Source organism: Daphnia carinata, chromosome 5 (genome assembly GCF_022539665.2).
Source record: "Daphnia carinata strain CSIRO-1 chromosome 5, CSIRO_AGI_Dcar_HiC_V3, whole genome shotgun sequence".
Classification (NCBI taxonomy): domain Eukaryota; kingdom Metazoa; phylum Arthropoda; class Branchiopoda; order Diplostraca; family Daphniidae; genus Daphnia; species Daphnia carinata.
Window position 1 is genome coordinate 3315834 of NC_081335.1, and position 18425 is coordinate 3334258.

The 18425-nt window shown below is 41.2% G+C and overlaps 2 protein-coding genes and 1 long non-coding RNA gene across 3 annotated transcripts; 2 read left to right on the forward strand and 1 right to left on the reverse strand.

Annotated features, from left to right (window-relative positions):
- Window positions 1-189: 189 nt before the first annotated feature.
- LOC130696399 (uncharacterized) lies at window positions 190-1381 on the reverse strand. The gene is made up of 2 exons (XR_009002620.1): window positions 1261-1381; window positions 190-1198 (listed from the first exon to the last, which is right to left on the reverse strand). It is a non-coding gene; the product is annotated as an uncharacterized LOC130696399 (long non-coding RNA).
- LOC130696392 (dynein axonemal heavy chain 12-like) lies at window positions 263-15744 on the forward strand. The gene is made up of 52 exons (XM_057519480.2): window positions 263-554; window positions 613-896; window positions 965-1154; window positions 1215-1379; window positions 1469-1625; window positions 1688-1856; window positions 1923-2027; window positions 2089-2350; window positions 2412-2809; window positions 2867-3020; window positions 3091-3147; window positions 3209-3306; window positions 3378-3485; window positions 3552-3664; window positions 3728-3879; window positions 3945-4120; window positions 4180-4408; window positions 4473-4676; window positions 4743-4912; window positions 4973-5091; window positions 5156-5322; window positions 5379-5618; window positions 5680-5845; window positions 5936-6021; window positions 6110-6247; window positions 6319-6453; window positions 6522-6685; window positions 6744-6930; window positions 6993-7091; window positions 7162-7289; window positions 7361-7542; window positions 7604-7805; window positions 7863-8037; window positions 8103-8269; window positions 8333-8525; window positions 8588-8793; window positions 8866-9022; window positions 9086-9264; window positions 9329-9492; window positions 9555-9745; window positions 9807-9998; window positions 10063-10181; window positions 10242-10648; window positions 10791-10951; window positions 11016-11082; window positions 11144-11297; window positions 11358-11931; window positions 11994-12215; window positions 12279-12750; window positions 12819-14738; window positions 14804-15535; window positions 15594-15744. The coding sequence occupies exons 1-51, from the start codon at window positions 276-278 to the stop codon at window positions 15436-15438; spliced, it is 11838 nt and encodes a 3945-aa protein (XP_057375463.1). The 5' UTR covers window positions 263-275; the 3' UTR covers window positions 15439-15535; window positions 15594-15744.
- Window positions 15745-17227: 1483 nt separating this feature from the next.
- On the forward strand, window positions 17228-18279 carry LOC130697073 (alpha-(1,3)-fucosyltransferase C-like). The gene is made up of 2 exons (XM_057520180.1): window positions 17228-17369; window positions 17434-18279. Exons 1-2 carry the CDS (start codon window positions 17319-17321, stop codon window positions 18277-18279), a joined length of 897 nt encoding a protein of 298 aa, XP_057376163.1. The 5' UTR covers window positions 17228-17318.
- The last annotated feature ends 146 nt before the right edge of the window (window positions 18280-18425 follow it).

The window sequence follows — 18425 nt, forward strand, 5'->3', positions numbered from 1 at the left end:
GGAGTCGCCGGGGAACATCGATCCAACATCCGACCTACCTAATTGTGTTTGGAATTATTCCTTCCTCTTCATTCCAACAACGTCAGTTTCATGGACTGGCTGTTTTTCTGTCAATCATCGAATAATTAGCAGGTATATTTTGTTTTTCTTAGAGAAGGTGAGTGCCTACGTAATAGATACTAATCCAGGTTGACATAATCAGTGTATGCAAATGTTTGCCAGAATGGTCAGTTCAGGACCTAGATAGGAAGAACACAAAAAAAAGTGCAGGTAAAATGATCAGGCGAAAAACTAAACAACAGGCCAGTGAAAAGCAACGACTCTCCGAGGCGAAGGCTGAAATCCGAGAGAAAGATAAAGAACGGGCCATCTTCTTCCGTCATATTGGTGAAATAGCTGATCGATATGCCTGGAAAGGCATTCACCACGACGGTAATATCTCACGGAAAAAGCGGCCAGCCAACAAAAATCCAGCTAATCCTACAGCTATAATTCCTCTTGGGAATAAGTCACTTGTTCCATTTCCCTCTGCCTGGAAGGAATCGTTGCTCAAGGTAAGTGTGATAATTTTACGTAGAAGAATTAAACTCATATTGATTCCGGTTGATACAGCGTGTAGGCTTACAGACTCGGAATCCATCGTTAATAGATGAGTTGTTGCAAGAAGTTGATTCAGATTATTGCTCAGCCCTGAAAAACCTGAAACCAATCAATTTAGCATTTCCATTAATACCACCAGTAGAATATGGACTTGTACTGGATAATAGTAAAAACAATTTCAAAGAGGCATTTCGGGTTATCCAACGCAATCTACTTCGATGTCATCCTCTGATACATCGTCCGGCAGTTCATTTGCGATCAAAGTTGAGCAGCATTCGATTGAAAGGTCTACCTAGGTAGAAAAACAAATTATCTACATTATGTCGTAATATACCTGTTAAATTTTAATGTGTCAACGTTGCAGCAAGCAGTATGTACGACTTGAGGATATGGTTGAATCCATTTTGTTGGTGTGGACAAAAACAACTGACGAATTCAAGCAGGTTGCACTCGGTGTCCGCCAAAAAGTACTGATTAAAACAAAGAGTAGCCCAACGGCGGTTCAACGGTTAGCCAGGGTGGATGCTACTGTGTGTGTCATGCTTTCTTTGCAGGTTATAGTTGGTTTGCCATCTTCCTGGTCAAATTTAGCCTAATACTAAAAAAAATAATAGGTACAAGAAACATGTGCAAGATTAATGAAAGAATTAGCTACTTTACTTGAAAGTCCTACATTCGTTCCAATATCTATTGGTATTGGCTGCAGCGAAGAAAACCAGATAACCGTTACTAATACGGCAGACGACATTGAACAATCTCTGAGAGGTCTGCTACAAAAGGTACACCACGTGCTTCGTTTCGACGATTCAAGAATAGTTTTATCAATTGTAATACTGTATTAATATTATCAATCGTATAAAATTTTAAGATTATTGACAATGTACCTTTTGACGTCGACGATATTCCTGCAAAATGCAACCTAAAACTTACCATCCCAACCGACGTACAATTGATATTCGAAGATTGTATTAGGTGTTTTACGTCTAAATGCTGCCAAGAGAAGGACGCCTACGTTACAGAATGTGGTAATTATCATGAATGCACAGTTGTTTGCTAAATGCTAAATATGTAAAATTGTGATCTAAAGAGGCTCGTTTTGGCGATATAATTCGTGGGGAAGTGACGGCCAAAATGGATGAGCTTTTGACCATTGAAGAACCCAGTATTGATGAATGTATCCCCGCAATAATTGACATTCGTTCGCGAATGAAACAGGTGAGCCTTCTGTGGGAAATCGAACCTCATCACCGTCTATGGTAGGTCGACAATGTCATGCTGTTTATTTTTTGAATAATTTCCAATAATCTTGTCCCTGCTAACAGGTTCCTGAACAGAGAATTAAAAAACGTTATGTTTAGTCGTTTGACGTGTAACAAAACTCGCTTAGAAGAATGTTTACTCGGGCAGTATCGTAAGGAAACCAGTCGGTAGCTTAAAATCTAAATTTTGTGTTGGAAAACAATGATTTTAACTTGTTTCGATTCAAAGTTTGCTAGGTGAACTGGATCGTATGAAAAAGCAGATTCTGCAGCCTCCTTCTAATACGATGGAACTCCTTGGTCGTAGTGCCTATCTAGAGGAGGCACGAAATAAACCTCTGAATGATCTTATCGCCTCCATGACAGCACTTAAAGGACTTTTCGTTCGGCTTACGGACATTGTTACATACACCGAAGCTGACGTCATCCGGTCTTCCCAAGCCTTCTTTGGACCTGACGAAATTGTTCCAATGCTTGATGATGGCGCTGAGGTTTAGTTCTGTGTTCGTTCATGCTGTTAAAAGGCAAACTAAATTTATATTGTATTAACAGCTAATTGCCAAATATCGGAGGCAATTTGAAGACCGCTATCAAGAAGTGCTAGAAAAAACACAGAAAGATTTAAAACGATTGAAGGTGAAGATGAAGCATTTTAACAATTGTGGAGACTGGGATTCGGTTGAGTATTACGTTAAAGACATTACTGCCATGTCTCGCAAAGTCCAAGAAATCCAACGCACAGCTAATTGGATCACTCAAGAAGAAATTCAGCTAAAGTACCCTATAACATCTTTCCCGGAAATAGCCGAAATCAACACATATATCGAGCCCTACATTCGTCTTTACGTCAGCATTAACTCTTGGCGTAAACTACTTAAACGATGGTTAGATGGGGATTTCCATAATTTAAATGCTGACGATATTGAAAATCAAACGGATGAAATGTCAAGGTAATGTGTTTACCCTTCTGCTTAGCCACATTCAAACAAATTGTATTTTTCCTCTAGGGAAATGTTCCGACTGCAGAAAGTGTTCCGAGCCAGAGGAAAACAATTAGAAGCCGGTAATGCGCAATCAAGAAAAGCCAACGAAGGGGCCAATCAAATGGGAGCATCGTTAAAGATGTGTCAGAGAGGTTTGGATGACGTTAAAGAATTCAAGGTGATACCAAGACATGTGGCATAAAAACCTACCTTCTCATCTCGAATTTTTTTGTTAACGAGAAACATAGGTTCAGCTGCCTATAGTCGGAGTAATTTGCAACCCGGGTCTACGAGACAGGCACTGGGTTTGTTTTGTCGACATGATAACCACTAAAGTTTCAACTTATGTTTGAATACTTTATTTAGAAAGACATGTCTGACCTGGTAGCCAAAGATCTGAAACCAAATACTGGAACCACTTTGCGAAAGTTCTTAAATCTCGGCTTGATGCCCTATTTAGAAAAGTGAAATTTTTTACTAATTCCAGTCTTATTACGATTTAACGTACAAGAACTCGATCCCACCTTGTTTACAGATTTGAAGTTATCAGTGGGGCTGCCAGCAAGGAATTTAGTCTAGAAAAAGGCATGAAATCGATGGCTGAGGAATGGAATGTCGTAGTTTTCTCTACCGCCAAATACAGGTACAGCTGTTTGGTACAAACGTATATTATTCGTATTCGCCTTAAAGAATGTTCTTCTCCTTACAGAGACACAGACACGCCTATTTTAGCAGGTGTGGATGAAATCCAAGCCCTTCTAGACGATCACCTTATTAAAACACAAACAATGAAAGGATCGCCTTTTGTGCGCCCAGTTGAAAGTATTTGTTGAAATCCAACTCATTGTTATCGCCAAGGTTTTTAACTGTTGACATATTGAACAGAACAATTACTGGCATGGGAGGCCACTTTACTCAGAATCCAGCAAACTATTGAGGAGTGGTTAATAGTTCAGAGTCAATGGCTTTATTTAGACCCGATTTTTTCTTCGCCTAATATCATCGACCAGATGCCTGATGAGGCCGCTCTTTTCAAGGCATTACTATATGAAGTACAAGAATCCACGCGGTTCTCTGATGGTCTCCTTTCATTTTTGTGCAGAATGTGGACGCAATTTGGCACGGAGTAATGGGCGCCCTCGTTTCAAATCCAAACGTGATGCAAACAGCAGGATCTGTAGGGATGTTGGAACAACTGGCTCATTCTTCAAAACTCCTAGAGCAAATCAACTTTGGTGTCAATGCATATCTTGACAAAAAGCGGCTCTATTTTGCAAGGTTTGCCATCAAAACCTATGCTACTTTAACCAACTAAACTTCTGAACTTCACATATTAGATTCTTTTTCCTTTCAAACGAGGAAATGTTGGATATATTGTCGGAAACTAAGGATCCACTTAGGGTTCAGACTCACCTTAAAAAGGTCTTTGAAGGAATCGCCTCCTTAGAGTTTGATGAGGACTATGTCATCCACGCAATGATCAGCCCGCAAGGTGAGCGGGTCCCCTTCGTTAACCCTGTAAAGACTGCAGATGCCCGTGGAAGCGTAGAAGTTTGGCTGCTCCAGGTAAAATGCCATTCATCCATTGTTTAAAATCTTTTCATAATCGACTGATTTGTCTGTTGCTAAGGTTGAGGAGGCTATGATTGATGCATGTCGACATATAATTCAACAATCACTGCGTACCTGTGTAGAATCTAGTCGACACGATTGGGTAGCCAAAACACCCGGACAAGCTGTCTTGTGTGCTGCTCAAGTTCAATGGGCAGCCGGTATCACCCATGCCATTATTCAAGGGCCTAAAGCCTTAAAGCAATATTACCAAGATATATGCGTAAGTATTTTATCTTTTCTAGACAACAGATATTCAAGAATATTTTTTCATTTGTGTTGTGTACAGAGTAAATTAAATGAAAGCGCATCGCTTGTGAAGATGCCGTTAGCTAAACTGACACGTACCACGTTGGGCGCTTTAGTAGTAACGGAGGTCCATACACGAGACCTGGTGCATGAGCTGATAGAGAACAACGTGACTGACATAAATAACTTCAGTTGGATTTCTCAATTACGGTAAGTAAATTTCTGTTAGTAAAATATGTATTTATTTCAATTAAATTATCTTTTCACCAGGTATTACGCAGACGAAAACAACGAAATCCTTGTCCGAATGATCAACGCAACTTTGAAGTACGCGTACGAGTATCTGGGAAACACGTCACGATTGGTTATAACACCGCTAACTGATCGCTGTAAGAGCTCCTTGCAATTAAATGTTCGATTTCTTCTGTTAGTGTTTCTTCATCCTAATATTAGGCTACCGAACTCTTATTGGAGCGTACCATCTACATTTGAGTGGCGCACCGGAGGGACCTGCCGGCACTGGCAAAACTGAAACAACAAAAGATCTTGCCAAAGCTCTTGCTGTCCAATGCCTGGTATTTAATTGCTCTGATGGTCTGGATTACGTAGCCATGGGAAAGGTAAGCTCTTAATAATGGCATTGAAAATTCAATTGCTATTAAATTTTTGCGCGTAGTTTTTCAGAGGACTGGCCTCTTCCGGAGCATGGGCCTGTTTTGACGAGTTTAACAGAATAGAGGCTGAAGTGTTGTCGGTGGTGGCTCAGCAAATGCTATCCATTTTACACGCCATTCAGTCTCACATGAAGACTTTTATTTTCGAAGGAGTTGAGTTGAAATTGAATCCCATGTGCTTTGTATGTGTAACAATGAATCCAGGTTACGCAGGTCGTTCGGAATTGCCTGATAACTTGAGGGTAAGTTTACGTACATAGTCTAGCTAAAAACGTAAACAAAACATAACTTTGTTGGATGCAGGTTTTGTTTCGAACTGTGGCTATGATGATTCCTGATTATTCCATGATTGGAGAAATCTCATTGTACTCATATGGATTCACTGATGCCCGCAATCTAGCCACAAAAATTGTCACCACTTATAAACTCTGTTCGGAACAGTTGTCCACACAGAGTCACTACGATTACGGTATCAAATGTCGAAAACGCTATATCATTCATTTCTTTCTAATTTTCGGGAAACCGGGTTTTGTTTCCTTTTTCGCGTGCCGTGTTTCAGGTATGCGTGCTGTGAAATCTGTTTTGGTAGCTGCTGGTAATCTTAAAGTCCAGTCGCCGGGTGACGCAGAAGATTCTTTGATTCTTGTAAGTTACAATCTGTGTATTTTACGAAGCAAATTGTTTAGTGTTTAATTTCTAAACGTAAAACTTTCTCCCCCATGCTCAACAAAAGAGATCACTGATGGACGTGAATCTCCCCAAGTTCCTTAGTGGGGATTTAATATTGTTTCACGGCATTATTGCGGACTTGTTCCCCGAGATACCTCTCCCTCAGTCTAAACACAATGCTTTACTTGCGGCTATTCAACAGGTATACTTTTATGTTAATTTTTCTTAACGTCCACATTTTTTTAATCACAGAAGAATTATTCGATCGACTAGGCCTGTGACGAACGAGATTTGCTGCTAACGGACAAGTTTGCCCAGAAGGTCATCCAAATGTACGAGATGATGTTAGTAAGACATGGTTTCATGCTTGTAGGTCGGCCGATGGGAGGTAAATCGACAGTAATACAGGTAAAAAGAATCCTAACTTATTGCACTTCTCAGATATCCTCAAGATGAATTTTGTAATTAACTAACAGGTTTTGGCGTCGGCCTTAAATATTCTTTCATTGGAGGATAATGACGAGACCGGTGTTATTTATCGTACGTTGAACCCAAAAGCCGTCACACCTGGACTGCTATTTGGTCAATTCGATCCCGTAACCCATGAATGGGTTGATGGAATTGTGTCGCTAATATTTCGGTAGTTTCATCTTGTGCGTTATCCTCCATATTTCTTCTTCATTTTCTTTCTCATTTAGTGAACTGTCAACATCAGAATCGGTGACACGCAAATGGATCATCTTTGACGGACCTGTAGACGCTGTTTGGATCGAAAATCTCAACACTGTACTCGATGACAACAAGAAACTTTGTCTAGCGTCTGGTGAGATAATCGGTCTCACGCCATCAATGTCCTGTATATTTGAAGTTATGGATCTCGCACAGGTTCAATAAGCGTTAAATCATAGCAAATGACTTATCCCAATTACAATTCTGCTTTCTGATAGGCGTCACCTGCCACCGTTTCTCGTTGCGGTATGGTATACGTTGATCCTGGTGATCTTGGCTGGCAACCTCTTTTTCACACATGGCTTAAATCCTTTACAGTAAAAAAAAAATTTGAACTTTGTGTTAGGGGATGAATTGTTTAATGCCAACTTAACTTACATTTGATAGGCAAACTGGAAAGCCGCACTTGAACCTGTGCTCATTAGCCTTATTCAATGGCTTATTCCGGCATCTCTTAGTGGCATCCGCAAATTTGGCGTTGAATTGTTGAATGTTGAAGAGAACAGCAAAGTCTCGTTAGTATCCTATCATGTTTTAAAATTCATGGAAATGTATTGCTAAACTGCTCTATTTGTATTACTAAAAGGTTCCTGTTGCGTATGGTACAAGCTTTAATGCAACGAAGTTGCGCTGGATTGAAAGATGTGAGATATGGTCGTGCCTGGCTACAGGCGTCCATACTGTTTGCTCTCACATGGACAGTTGGCGGCGCTTTAGAAAGCGAAAGTCAGATCAAATTCGATACGTTTATCAGATCTTTGCTATCAGGTACATTGACACACGGTGTAAACGTTAAATGGAGTTAAGTCATTCTAATACGTTTGCATAGGTAAAAGTGAGGCGTTTCCCTATCCAACGAGCGCTGGCCGGTGGGAATGTCATTTACCCTCTGATGGAACCCTTTACGATTACGTGTATGAATACAAACAACGAGGACAGTGGCGTCAGTGGGCCGAAACTGTTCGTAACATCCCCATTCCTGACGCCAAGTCGCTTAGAGAACTTACTATTCCAACTGTGGACACTGCCAGGTATGTTTTTGTTAACAAATAGAAGTTGTTAACAAACATTTATTGTTTACTTTCAAGGTATTCATATCTGCTGGACTTGAGCTTGGCAAGTCGTACCCCAATCCTTCTTGTTGGTCCCACCGGAACAGGAAAATCGCTTTGCATTCAGGAAAAAATGAGTGGCTTTAGTGAAGAAGAATTCGCTTCTCTTTGTATGACATTCACTGCTCAAACATCCGCCGCCCAAGTTCAAGTAATATTACAAATAAATTTATTTGTTTTGCCCTATGTGATTATAAATGAATCTATCATTGAAAGGATCTTATACTCAGCCGATTGGAGCGACGCAAAAAAGGCATCTATGGCCCTCCTGCTGGCCGACGTTGTTTAATTTTTGTAGACGATCTCAATATGCCGGCTAAAGAAACTTATGGAGCTCAACCATCCCTTGAACTTCTCCGACAGTACTTTGATTATCATCAATGGTAAGGAGATAAGCAAAGAAAAGGTTAAAATTATATTTCGACGATAAAATTAATGTTTTACAGGTATGATCGAAAAGAGGCTAACCTTCTTGATATACAAGATCTTCAAATTTGGGGCGCAATGGGCCCTCCAGGTGGCAGTCGTCAAGAAATATCTCCACGTTGTCTACGCCACTTTCATATTATTGCCATTAATCCATTCTCCGATTCGACGATGACTCACATCTTTAGCACCATCCTTACAATACACTTGAGCGTAAGTTGTGGTCATTAACCTCTTGAAATTGGACATTCATTGTTGAATATTCGTTTTTTTAGAAAGGTGGATTTCCACCAGACGTCTTCAGTCTCGTGGGTTCTATCGTATCCGCCACGTTAGAGATCTATCGTGCAGCATTAAGAGTACTCCTTCCTACTCCTTCTAAGGCTCACTATGTTTTTAGTTTGAGAGACTTTGCCAGAGTTATCCATGGTTGTTGTCTTATTCATAAAGACGCCGTTGAGAATCGCAAGACTTTCCTACGGTTACCCTTTTACTCTTCTTTCAATTTTAATTTTGTTTTAATTTCAATTTTTCTTTCAATCTATGTCTCCAGACTTTGGATTCACGAAGTATTAAGAGTCTTTGGTGATCGATTAGTTGACGAGAATGACACCAATTGGTTATACAACATGCTGCGGGAATGCGTCCGCACCCACTTTCGTGAGAACTTTGACAGTTTACTTGAACATCTTGGACGCACAGATGGCAGAGTATTTACTAATAGCACAATTCGACTTGCTTTAAATAATAAATTATTCCTTGGGATTCGCCAGGTCACGTTGGCGAGTTTAGACAACTTAATGTTTGGAGATTACACTGTACCGGACTTGCTGCAAGAAGACAGAATTTACAAGGAGGTTACAGATATTCCTCGCCTTGACTCCGTCATCATGAGCTATATCACAGATTATAATAATACTAACAAAACCCGATTGAATCTCATCCTTTTTCAGTATGTTGTTAAGGTTTCATTTACGCTAAAGCAAATGGAAGAAATAACAAATTTCTTTGTCAAGATATGTATTGAAACACCTCAGCCGCATAAGCCGAGTGTTGCGAATTTCGGGAGGCCATGCATTACTTATTGGAGTAGGTGGATCGGGAAGACAATCCCTAACGAAGCTGGCAGCTTCAATGGCAGGATACACGCTGTTTCAGCCGACTGCAAAACCTAATTATGGTAATCAAACATGCAAATTTTTTCACGATAAAAAACTAAATGTCTTTCTCTGCCTTTCCCAGGAATTAATGAATGGCGGGAAGATGTGAAGCGTGTATTGCGAACGGCTGGTGGTCTTGGCCGTGATGTTGTCTTTCTCATTTTGGACTCCCAACTAAATAATGCTGCCTTTCTTCAAGACATCGATTCTATGCTCAATAGTGGTTTAGTACCTAATATCTTTTCCGTGGAGGAAAAACAAGAATTAATTGAAGTAAAACTAATATTATCGTTAAAAAGGCGGACGGTTAAATCCATTTTCACGACATGTTTAGTTGGTTAGGAAAAATCGCCAGAGTGCACCGCAAATGGAAAGCAGTCCTGCATCATTAATGACTTATTTTGCCCAACAATGCAAGGATCATTTACACTTGGTGTTGGCTTACAGTCCCCTTGGATCCAGCCTACGTGACAGTGTCCGGTATTTTCCCTCTTTGATCAACTGTTGCACCATCGACTGGTTTGAAGTAACTTGATTCTTCTCATTTAAGACAAAATAACCATGATCTAATGAAAACTCTTGTTGTATAGGCGTGGCCTGAAGAGGCTTTAGAAAATGTAGCTGTGAGCACGGTCGAGACGATTGAAATCCCTGCTGAAACAAAGCGAAAGGTCGTTGTAGCCTGTAAATATTTCCACATGACAGCTACGTAATGATTTCCAAACAATTGTGTGAATGCCGAATCATAGTAATGGTTATTTTGAGTTAGGAAATATGCCAACCTTTTTACATTAAAGTTGGGCCGGCCAGTCTACGTCACTCCTGCATCGTATTTATCATTACTCGCTGGATTTAGCAACTTAATGTTGGAGCAGCAGCAACAGATCAGACAAGCAATTGAGAGATACCGAAATGGTTTGTCTCGTCTGGCCGAAGCATCCGCTCAGGTCAATCAAATGCAAATCGAATTGTCCGAACTCCAGCCCAAACTTGTCGAAGCCTCCAAGCAAACGGATCTTATGATGAAAACCATTCAGCAAGAATCTGGTGAAGTTGAAAAAACTTCTACACTCATTCGAGCTGATGAAGTTGCAGCAAATGAAGAAGCAGCCATTTCGCAAGCATTAAAAGCTGAATGTGAAGCTGATTTGGCTGAAGCATTACCTGCTTTGGAAGGTCAGTAATTGCAGCTCTTTATGTGTAGAATTTGATTTGCCCAAAGCATTATTGTAACCAAGACACCCACCAAATTTTCCTTGTCGGAACTATCCATTAGAATTTTATTACTCTAAATTAATGTAATCTTTTAAAATTGTAGCTGCTTTGGCTGCGCTCGATACTCTCAAGCCCGCTGACATTACGTTGGTCAAATCCATGAAGAATCCACCCAAGGTAATCAAAACTGTAATGGCTGCTGTATGTGTCATGAAAGATATCAAACCAGAAAAAATTCTAGATCCTGATGGATCTGGTAAGAAGGTAAGCCACCCTAGAATATTTAAGTCTACATGATGTATACCAATAATGAGCCATACTTGATTAGATCCTTGACTTCTGGGGACCTAGCAAGAAATTACTCAACGATTTGGGCTTTCTTACTCAGCTTAAAGGTAGGAACTTATTTGCTTAACGTCAGGGAAGTAAAATAATTGTGTCTTTCTTCATTTAAAGAATACAAAAAGGATAGCATCCCACCCCATATTATGCAAAGAATTCGCACAGAATTTCTACCCAATCCAGATTTTGAGCCATCCGTAGTGGCCAAAGCCTCCAGCGCTGCAGAAGGACTTTGCAAATGGGTTAAAGCCATTGAAATTTATGACAAGTAATCGTTATACATTACCTTTTTTATTACAGTTCACTACAGCTTTTTCAATTAAAACAGAACAGCCAAGATTGTTATGCCGAAGAAGGCAAGATTAGCTTCAGCCGAAGCCAGTCTTGAAGAAACGATGAACTTGTTGAATTTGAAACGAAATCAGCTAGCAGTTCTAGAGGCCCGCTTGGCCCAACTGAAGGATGATTATGCCGAAGGATGCCGAAAGCGCCAACAATTATCCGACGATGTTGACATGTGCTCGAAAAGACTTAGTCGCGCATCAGCTTTGATTGGTGGATTAGGAACAGAGAGAGAACGTTGGTCTGAAGCGGAAATCAAGTTGATGGACAAACTAGAGAACTTAACTGGAGATATTATGCTCTCGGCTGCCGTTATGGCCTATCTGGGACCGCTGACATCGGCCTTCCGCGACAAGTGCACAGCCGATTGGGTCCAGTTTACTACCAATTTGGGAATACCATGTTCAGCTCGGTTCAGCTTGTCGGACACACTCGGTTCTGCCGTTCGGATTGAAGGCTGGACTGAATCTGGCCTTCCTAGAGACAGTTTTTCGATTGATAATGCAGTCATGGTTTATCATCAGAAGAAATGGCCGCTGTTGATTGATCCTCAAGGACAGGTTGGTGATGGTTGTTCTGAGATTAAAATTTTGTTTTGCCTGTTACTATATGACTTTTCCAGGCAAATGCATGGCTCAAAAGCTGGGAACTTGGTCGAGGCTTAGTGATTTTACGAGCTGGACAAGCTGACCTTCTTCGTCAACTGGAACAAACGATCCCTTCTGGTCGGCCAGTGCTAATTGAAGAAGTTGGGGAAGAATTAGACCCTTCATTAGACCCTCTTCTGTCACGCTCCATCCAAAAGCAAGGCGGAGTCGAAATGATTCAGCTGGGTGATGGAATGGTGATTATTGCGATGTTATGGAAACATCCAGGAATGTAATACCTTTCGTGCTTTCACATCTAGGTTGAGTATCACCGCGACTTCCAGCTATACATGACTAGCAAACTAAGAAATCCTCATTTCCTGCCAGAAGTTACAACCAAAGTTTTGGTTATTAACGCCGCCATTACTTTAAAAGGTTTAGAAGACCAGTTGCTTGGTATCGTGGTCGCTGAAGAACGGCCAGATTTGGAAGAGATGCGCCAAAAACTAGTGAAGGAAGGTGCAGCATGTCGTACAGCCTTGCAAGAGGTAGAGGACCAGATATTGGCTACGCTGAGTAAAGGAGGTAACCTGTTGGAAGACGAAGCGGCCATTCGAGTTTTGGATGAATCCAAAGTCTTGTCGGCTGAAATTGTTACAAAGCAACAGTTGGCCGCAGAAACATCAATTCGCATGGAACAGTCAAGACAGGCTTACATGCCCGTGGCTCAGCATGCAGCTGTACTGTTCTTCTGTTTGGCTGAACTGATCAATCTTAGTCCGATGTACCAGTGTAAGTTTTAATGTCTTGGTTTTTTATTATCCACAGGTTAAACATTTTTTTTGTTTGAAACTTTACAGATTCCCTGAAGTGGTTTATTCGATTATTCCTTTTCTCCATTCGCAATTCTGTTCGCCCAGAACGTGTAGAAGAGCGTCTGGAGATTCTTCAAAATCACTTTGATCGTGCGTTATACACAAATGTTTGTCGCAGCCTGTTTGAGAAAGACAAACTTCCATTCAGCATGGCGCTGGCCTCATCACTCATGATTCAACGTGGTGAAATGTCCGCTGTCGAGATCGATCTCTTACTCACGGGTAGCAAAAGTCTAACCCGCGGAGTAGCAGCCGAATGTCCTGAATGGCTAAGTCTAAAGACGTGGGATCAAATCTGTCAGTTGGCAACCGAACCACCGTTTATAGACGTCAATATCTCCCTGATGCGACAAGGAAATCATTGGCAATCAGTTGCTGATGCAATCAATCCTTACGAGATGGAGTTACCAGAAGATTGGAAAATGAAATGGAAACCATTCCAGCGACTCCTTTTCCTACGCTATTTGGCACCTAGCAAAATTGTTCGGATGGTAAGAACGTTTGTTGCTGAACAACTTGGCGAAGAATTTGTCCAGCCACCTCCGTTCGATTTGTCCTGTTCTTTTGCGGATTCGGATTCTACAACGCCCTTAATCTTCTTGCTGACCGCTGGCGCTGACCCTATGGCCTGCTTACTTAGGTTTGCTGAAGAGCATCGTGCTGGCGATGGGACGCTGCACATAGTTTCTCTTGGTCAAGGACAAGGCGTCCTGGCCGAAGAAAAAATTCAGCAGGCTATAGGCAGTGGAGAGTGGGTGATTCTCCAAAACTGTCATTTGGCGGCCTCGTGGATGCCAGCATTGGAACGCATTTGCCAGAAGCTAAGCAGCCAATCTCTTCATCCCAGTTTTCGCCTGTGGTTGACCAGCTATCCATGGGAAAGCTTTCCAGTTTCTATTCTACAGAATGGGGTTAAAATTACGAACGAGCCTCCAGTCGGGTTGAAAGAAAACGTACTGAGGACTTTCAATCCGGATCCGTTGGATGATCTTGTTCAACAGCAGGATCAGCTTGAATGGCCAACTCATAAAATGCTGACTCTACGCAAGCTCAGTTATTCTCTCTGTTTTTTCCATGCATTAGTACAAGAAAGACGAACTTACGGTGCCATTGGCTGGAACATCCCTTACGCTTTTGATGACTCTGATCTACAAATTTCATTGAAACAAATCCGCATCTTCGTAACTGATTACGAGCAAGTGCCCTACCAAGCATTGCAGTATTTGGTAGGAGAATGCCATTACGGTGGAAGAGTGACGGACGATTGGGATCGCCGTACGTTAAGCACGCTATTGGCTGATTTCTGCAATCCAGAGTTGGTCGAAAATCCCAATTATTCTCTCGTGCAACCGGTTCATCCGCTGTATAACCTGCCACATTCGGCTGATTATGAATGTTTCTTGGAAGCAGTTCAACGTTTACCAGTTTTGCAAGCACCCAACGTTTTTGGCATGCACGAAAACGTTACTATTGGGCGTGATTTACTTGAAGGCGACTATCTGCTTAGCAGTCTTCTAGCGCTTCAAGGTTGCTATTCTTCCGGCATTGACGAAAGCGGAGATGGTGAACAACCCAGTGGAGAAGAAATTCAAGAAGATTCAGCAGAGAAAGCGCAACAGCAATCTGCACCAGCACCTCCGGTTTCGTCTCAGAAAAAACCTACAGATGCAATCTTAAACGAAATGATTCAAGATTTGATCCAACAGCTACCTGAAAGCTTCGATCTTGATTTGGCTGAAGAGAAATTCCCAATCAACTATCTAAAACCATTGAACACAGTTTTGGTTCAAGAAATGGGACGTTACAATCGTTTAGTGGGAATTATCCGAACTAATCTTGGATCATTGCAACGAGCTGTTTGTGGTCATGTGACAATGACAGCAGAGCTGGAATCGACAGGCAAAGGTTATCCCACATATTCTTCATTCTTCTGTTATATTTGGTTGAACTAAATCTCGTTTCTTCTTTAGCATTGCTCAGCAATCGTGTCCCAGCCGTCTGGAAAGCAGCATCTTATCCTAGTCTAAAGCCCATGCGAGGTTATTTCAGCGATTTGCTGGAACGGCTGCAATTCTTTAGGTCCTGGTACGAAGACGGACAACCTGCCATTTTTTGGCTGCCGGCTTTCTATTTCCCCCAATCGTTTCTGACCGGCGCTTTGCAGACAACTGCACGTAAAAATCGAATTCCAGTTGATTGCCTCTACCACCATTGCCGAGTTATGAGTCCCCAAAAAGTTGGCAATCTTGATACACCACCGGCGGAAGGTGTATACGTTCGCGGTTTGTACCTCGTAGGAGCTCGCTGGGACGGTGACGAGGAGACATTGACGGAGCAACGTCCCAAAGTTCTATGGGAAGAGATGCCTGTTCTATGGCTAAATCCATCCGAGCATTTAAAAGGAAATAGCAACCAGGTGGCAACCCAACTGGAGTCACGTGGAACATACACCTGTCCTCTTTATCGCACGTCCGAGCGACGTGGGGAGCTTTCAACGACAGGCCATTCTACTAACTTCGTTATGTCACTGGAGCTACCGACTAAGATACCACATAGCCATTGGATAAAACGAGGCGTAGCCCTCATTACCCAATCAGATGATTAAAATCAATTATTCAGCATAAGGAAGCCTTTGTTGTTAACTGCCAATAGTTTACTATACTAACTTTTGTAGTTTGACAAAAGAAGCAAGCAGGAACAAGGTACAAAGTTTCAATTTTAATTGTATTTTTTTTTTTATTCTCACATATTTATTTTCAGGAAATGTAAACGAGTGTGACGGAATTGGCTAAGTTTAGTTCAGCTGCTTCGAAATACAATCGATTACGTTTGCGTAACCTGTTGCAACGGTTACCGTTCAATTTTAGATGCATGGCATAGTGTAGAAGATTGAAGAACTCTAACAAGCATTCCAGTCGAAACAAACAATTTTTCTTTTTTTTTCTGATTTTGAAATACTGGTCTTTGATCAGTGCAACAATTTCATTTTACTAGCCTCACCCCGTTTTAGGTCGAAACCCACGTCGATCAGTCGGCCGGTGGGACAATAGCAAATGACCTTTCCAATTACGTATATTGTGTTCCGGAACTATGTGTGGTGTTTTCTCATCCGCTGGCAGACAGCCAAAGTGGACGCGATTGAAACGGGTATGCCCGAGACCGCGTGAAAAAATTCTGATCAAGCAACCGCGTGAAATCATTGGCGCTGTGCTACCGGTTTGTCACGAGGCATAGCCGAATTCGACCGCCTATAAAATAAATGGTAATTAAAATTACATGAAAATACTTTCAGCCATCCAAAATTATCTGCAAAAAAAGTTTCACTGATGTTTTTGCCCACCCGTATGGTTTTCATGATTATTCAGTCGAAGTAATAAATGTTTTGCTTACAGATGCGGTATTTTCCTGTCCTTTTGCAAATGCATAAATGGCCTTTATCCGGAAACATAACTGGACGAAAACCATTTGACAAATGACTTGTCATTTGATGTGTTATGGTCTCTGCGGTCTGTGATGAAACGATAAAATCCCGAATCGAGTTTGGACTTACAATTACCTAAGAAAATTCAAAAATTTTTATTCTTGAAAATTAATTTTGGATACGATCAAACCCGACTTTAGCGGAATAATTCTCATGTGTCGTTTTATACTTTACAGAGCCACCGGTCAACTACTGACTAATTTGGAATTGATGAAAAAAGCATATGAAAAGAGCCAATGAAAATGAAACATTTGGATTGAGCGTCAAGTACAACTGTTGTTGACACGACCGAAAATATGGTGCACAATGTATGCTTTACAAACAGCTAACAAAGGATGTGAAACAGCTGGATGTTTCTATTTAAACCTATTGAATTCTACGTCATTTTAAAACGATAGTAAACAGACTGAAACACCTGGAAGCAGTTACTAAGCCCTTATGGAGGTCCCTTCGTCAGTGCTCAGAAAATGTGTTTAGCGGGTATTCAATTGAACACAGGAATACAGCAGTTAAGCATATCACCTGTGGCAGAAACATCTCTTCGGACGCGCTTATCTTTCAGCAGAGGTTAATCGGCAGTTAGTCGAAGAAAACTTCCCTTCGAACGCTATTTCAAAACATAGCTTTGCGTCGACTACAAATATTGCAAAACAAAAAATGTCCCAAATCGCCATCAAATTAAAAGATAGCGCAGTCGAAACGAAGCAAGTTGGTAATGAATTGTCGAAGCTGCGCTGTGCCAAGTTCCTGTTGGTGTGTTTGCTCTTTCACGTGATAATCGCAATCGTCTTATTTGGAGGTGACGTCACGGAATTTACAGAACGTTTACCCGATTACCTTTTGTTTGATCAAGTTGCTTCAGCACGGAAGAACAAAACGATTTTAATATGGAATAGTGCACATAGGATTGAGACTTCTGGCTTCGGGTTTGGTTACGAACCATTCGTCCAACATAGATGTGAAGTCTCTGATTGTATCTTGTTTGATAACGCAACATTGTCCGCATGGCAGCCTCTCGAAAGCTACGACGCCATTATTGTGCACATGCACGAATTGTGGTTAACTCATCTACCTGCCTTTAATAGACAAGATTTTCAGCGTCTCATTTTTCTAACGCAGGAGTCGCCTACTACCATGCCTATCGACGTCTACGTCCTGGGAAATATTTTCAATTGGACTATGACTTACAGACTTAATTCAGACGTAAAATTGCTCTACGGACGCATTGAAGCTGGACCAACAGCTCCAAAGACAACTGAAGAAACATTCAAGATGATTGAGCGAATGCGGCTACCTTTGGCCAAAAACTACGTCGCCAATAAAACCAGATTAGTGGCTTGGATGTCATCGCATTGTGATACACACGGTTTGAGAGAAACCTACGTCCGGCAACTGCAGAAATTTATTCCAGTTGACGTCTATGGCGGATGCGGCAATTTTACTTGCCCACGAAACGATAATCACTGGCTATCTTATCCGGAGTGCTACACCATGCTCGAAGAGAAATATAAATTCTATTTATCATTCGAAAATTCCATATGCACTGATTATGCCACGGAAAAGTTTTTCGAGATTATAAAACGTAACATTGTACCAATTGTATACGGAGGAGCTAATTATAGTCACATCGCACCTCATCATTCAGTCATCAACGCACTCGATTTCACACCGGAGAAACTGGCTGAATTCTTGAAAATAGTTGATGCTAATGACACCATTTATAACGAATACTTTTGGTGGAAAGGTCATTATCAAGTGGAAGCTGGCATCGATCAAATGACTGGCCATGCGTTCTGCGATTTGTGCAAAAAACTTCATGTGGAGCATGACGTAACGAAGTACTATCCACAAGTCGAAACAGAGTGGCACGCTGAAAAGCATTGCAAGCAAGTTGTTTCGTGGGAGACGAATCAATCATCAGCCATCTTGTCAACAACACAACATTCATCAACAATTGGATACTGATAAAATAAATAATGAAAAATAAACTAAAGAAAATATAAGTAATGAATAAAGGTAAAAAAAAATTTAGTAAAAAACTAACAAAAAAGAATAAAATTATGCAGATAGTCACGTTTAAAAGGCGGTGCTGCGTTTTGAAACGATTAATA